Source organism: Onthophagus taurus, chromosome 10 (genome assembly GCF_036711975.1).
Source record: "Onthophagus taurus isolate NC chromosome 10, IU_Otau_3.0, whole genome shotgun sequence".
Classification (NCBI taxonomy): domain Eukaryota; kingdom Metazoa; phylum Arthropoda; class Insecta; order Coleoptera; family Scarabaeidae; genus Onthophagus; species Onthophagus taurus.
In genome coordinates, this window is record NC_091975.1 from 14,985,123 (window position 1) to 14,988,841 (window position 3,719).

The 3,719-nt window shown below is 36.6% G+C and overlaps 1 protein-coding gene across 1 annotated transcript; it reads left to right on the forward strand.

Annotated features, from left to right (window-relative positions):
- Positions 1–352: 352 nt before the first annotated feature.
- On the forward strand, positions 353–766 carry LOC139431616 (uncharacterized). The gene has a single exon (XM_071199615.1). It carries the CDS (start codon positions 353–355, stop codon positions 764–766), a length of 414 nt encoding a protein of 137 aa, XP_071055716.1.
- The last annotated feature ends 2,953 nt before the right edge of the window (positions 767–3,719 follow it).

Below are 3,719 nucleotides of genomic sequence, written 5' to 3' on the forward strand. Positions count from 1 at the left end.
CAGCTAATCCGCTCCTTTTTTAATTTCACCACACACCACCAGATGGCGCCTTTTTAGTTTCACCACCAGGTGGCACCCTCTTTAGTTTCACTACACACCACCAGATGGCACCTATTCCAGCGTCCCACCACCAGATGCCGCCTTTTTTAGTACCGCCACAAACCACCAGATGGCGCCTTCCACCACCAGATGGCGCCACATGCATTTTGAATTTCAAATTTCCCGCGCGTGACGTCACTTCCTGCGCGCGCATGCGCAGGAGGAGGGGGATTAGGGATTCACTTCCGGTCCAGAACTCTCATTAATACACTACTAACAATGAAAAATGGCGAAATGATTGTTATTAATCTTTATGGGTAAACTAAGAGCGAAAGCCCGAGAAGCCGTTGATGCCAACAAAACGCCCACCTCATGGCCAGAGTTGAAGAACATCTTAATCCACGCATTCGGGGGTAAAAGATCGGAAGATGTCCTAATTTACGATCTTAATAGCCAGACCCCTAGAAAAAAAGATACGACAGCCAGTTACGCAAATAAAATAAAGGTAACACTCTACACCCTTCTGTCGAAAATCAATTTAGAAGAAGCAAATGTCGCGATAAGACAAATTAAGCAAGACCAATATAACCAGATTGCCCTCAGAACCTATTTATTCGGACTAGATTTAATAAATCCGAATATTGGGATGGAAGTAAAATTACGTCGCCCACCAGATTTAGAAACAGCAGAAGCTTATGCACTTGAAGTTGTTAATTACAACACTTAAAAGCAAAGATTTCTTGCCACCCGAACACAACCGATACACCATCAGAATAGGATATTAATGCCACCACCAAATAATAGACCAAAACCGTTGTCTCATTGGAATCCAACACAACCTATTCAACAAAACAGATTTATTCCTCCCGCACAACTACCACAACCTTCAAGACCAAATTTTCCGCAAAATCAGCCACAGCCTTCACAACCCCTAAATCAGTATTTCGCTAGAAGCCCAGGTCAAATGCAACAACGATCATATAGGCCGACGCCTATGGATGTAGATCGAAGCGCAATAAAAAGACAAGTTTCATCGATACAAAAACCACCAGCAAAGAAGCATTGGATTTCTAATAACATGGAAATGACCGGCGAAATATACGAAACAGAAGAATACGATTTATACGAACCCCAACCGAGCGAGGAAATATATGAATACCCAAATCCTGTAGAAATCGAAGAAGAAATAATAAATGAACATCAGGATTTTCATGAGGTCGTGCCAACGGATCCACCTACTTGACAATTTCAAACAAAGCCTATTCCCAGACTCCGATACTACCATACGTGGAGTTTGAGAGATTAAAATTTTTGGTAGATACAGGCGCAGAATGCTCATTAATTAACACCCAGCTCTTCGAGGAAGCACAACGTCATAATTATCCATGTCAAAATCGTCAGTTAAATATAAAAACGCCACACGGTGTTGAAGAAGTAACGAAATCAACAATAATACCGTTACCCGAAATTTTTAATTCAACGGAACATCATTTGTTTGTGTGTTTCGACTTTTCGTCTTCATTTGATGGTTTATTTGGATTTGATTTATTAAACAAATTAGGAGCATCTTTAGATACTAAAAATAAAGTGATAATAACTGAGACAACAGAAATTCCATACGAGGTCGACAACTCAACTCGTACCATCAGTCCGCACACGTGTACAACAATGACTTACCACGTTACGAATATCTGCAACGGATTCGCAGTATTTCCAAGGACATGCGATAAAAGAAATAATATCGTCATACTGGAATCTCTTGTAGAGGTCAAAAACAGTGAGGCATGTGTAATGGTAAACAATGGTAACTTACATCCACTTAAGATAAAGCAAACACCATTAAGATTAGAACCAATTGACGAAGCAGAATGGAATATTAATATCTGTTATAACACGATAAATTCGAAGAAACTAGATGAACTACAACGAAATAATATCAATAAACATTTTAAAGGAGATCATTTAAATCCAGAAGAATACGGAGCAATAAAAATACTTCTAACAAAATACAAACATCTTTTTTACGTAGAAGGTCAAAAATTAACGTTCACACATAAAATTAAACACGAACTAAACATGAAAAACGACACACCCGTCTATGTAAGAAATTATCGACAACCAATGGAAACAAGAAGAGAAATAAAGAAAGCTCTTACTAAAACAAGACATCATAAAAGAAAGCGTTTCTCCTTGGAATGCCCCTGTACAGATAGTTACAACCAACAAAAACGGCACAACCAAACATAGAATGGTTGTAAACTTCCGAAGACTTAATGAAAACATGGTAGAAGATAAATATACCCAATACCAAATATCACCGATATTCTTGATAAACTGGGACGAGCTAATTATTTTACATCTTTAGATTTGGCCTCTGGTTATCATCAAATTGAAATGACAGAGAAGGACATACAGAAAACAGCCTTCAGTACAGAGCAGGGCCACTTTGAATTTAAACGCATACCATTCCGTCTGAAAAACGCCCCTGCCACTTTTCAAAGAATAATGGATGACGTATTGCGAGGATTATTGGCAGATACATGCCTTGTATATCTAGACGATATAATCATTTATTCCTCATCTTTACAAAAACATTTACAAAATTTAATTAAAGTATTTCAACGATTGGAAACAGCAAATTTTAAAATGAAACTTGAAGAATGATAATTTTTGAAGAAAGAAATAAATTATTTAGGACATGTTGTCTTTGAAAGAACCTAATTCTAAACTCATGCGTTGGAAGATCAAATTAGAAGAATATGATTTCGAGGTCGTGTATAAAAAAGGCAAATATAACACCAATGCCGATGCACTTTCACGAATCCGATTAAATGAAATCAACGTAATTACGCAACGAGATTTGGACAGTATCATTCCGAACATCGACGACGACGAATTAATGGAGCTTTCCAGCGAATTAGCGATAGAAATTATTCCTGATATACAAAAGCCATCAACAAGCAAGCAAATACAAGGAAGAGGTATAAGTCGTAAAGAAATTAAGATAACAGATGAACCAATAACAGAACCCATGGAAGACGATGATGAATCAGATAGCAATACCATTCATACAACAGCGACTCAAGAACCAACAAGAAGTATCGAGATTCAGGATACCATCATAAACAATAAAAAGAGACAATTCTTTTTGATAGAATGTTTGGCAAACGAACTCGAAATTAACATAAAAACAAGGGGTAAACACGATTCACGAAGTAAGAATCCCGAAAGATAATTACAAAGAAGCTATCATAAAATTATTTAAAGAATACATGAACGAGAGTACAACTTCATATCTATACACAGACAGTGAAGAACTATACAAAAGAATATGTACAGTTGTAACGAAGTTACATTTTTTTTTTTTCCGAAAAATTTATAACATCCGAATATACTTCCCACATTACCCCGACCTCCTACAGTTTTCGCCCGATTTAGAAAAATCCAAAAAATTGATACCCTATCACCACCCACTTATGTAACTTTATTCGCATTTTCCTTAATTCCTTAATTTCCTTAATTAAACTTCAAATTTTCATGTTAATTCATTTAAAACCGTTAAACCTTTTTCCAAAAACGTTTCCTGACCGAATTTCAAATAAACAAAAGCAATTAGTGGAAATCGACGAACGACGTAATTACCGAAAGCACATGGTTTCTGAAAATTATTATTTAAAATA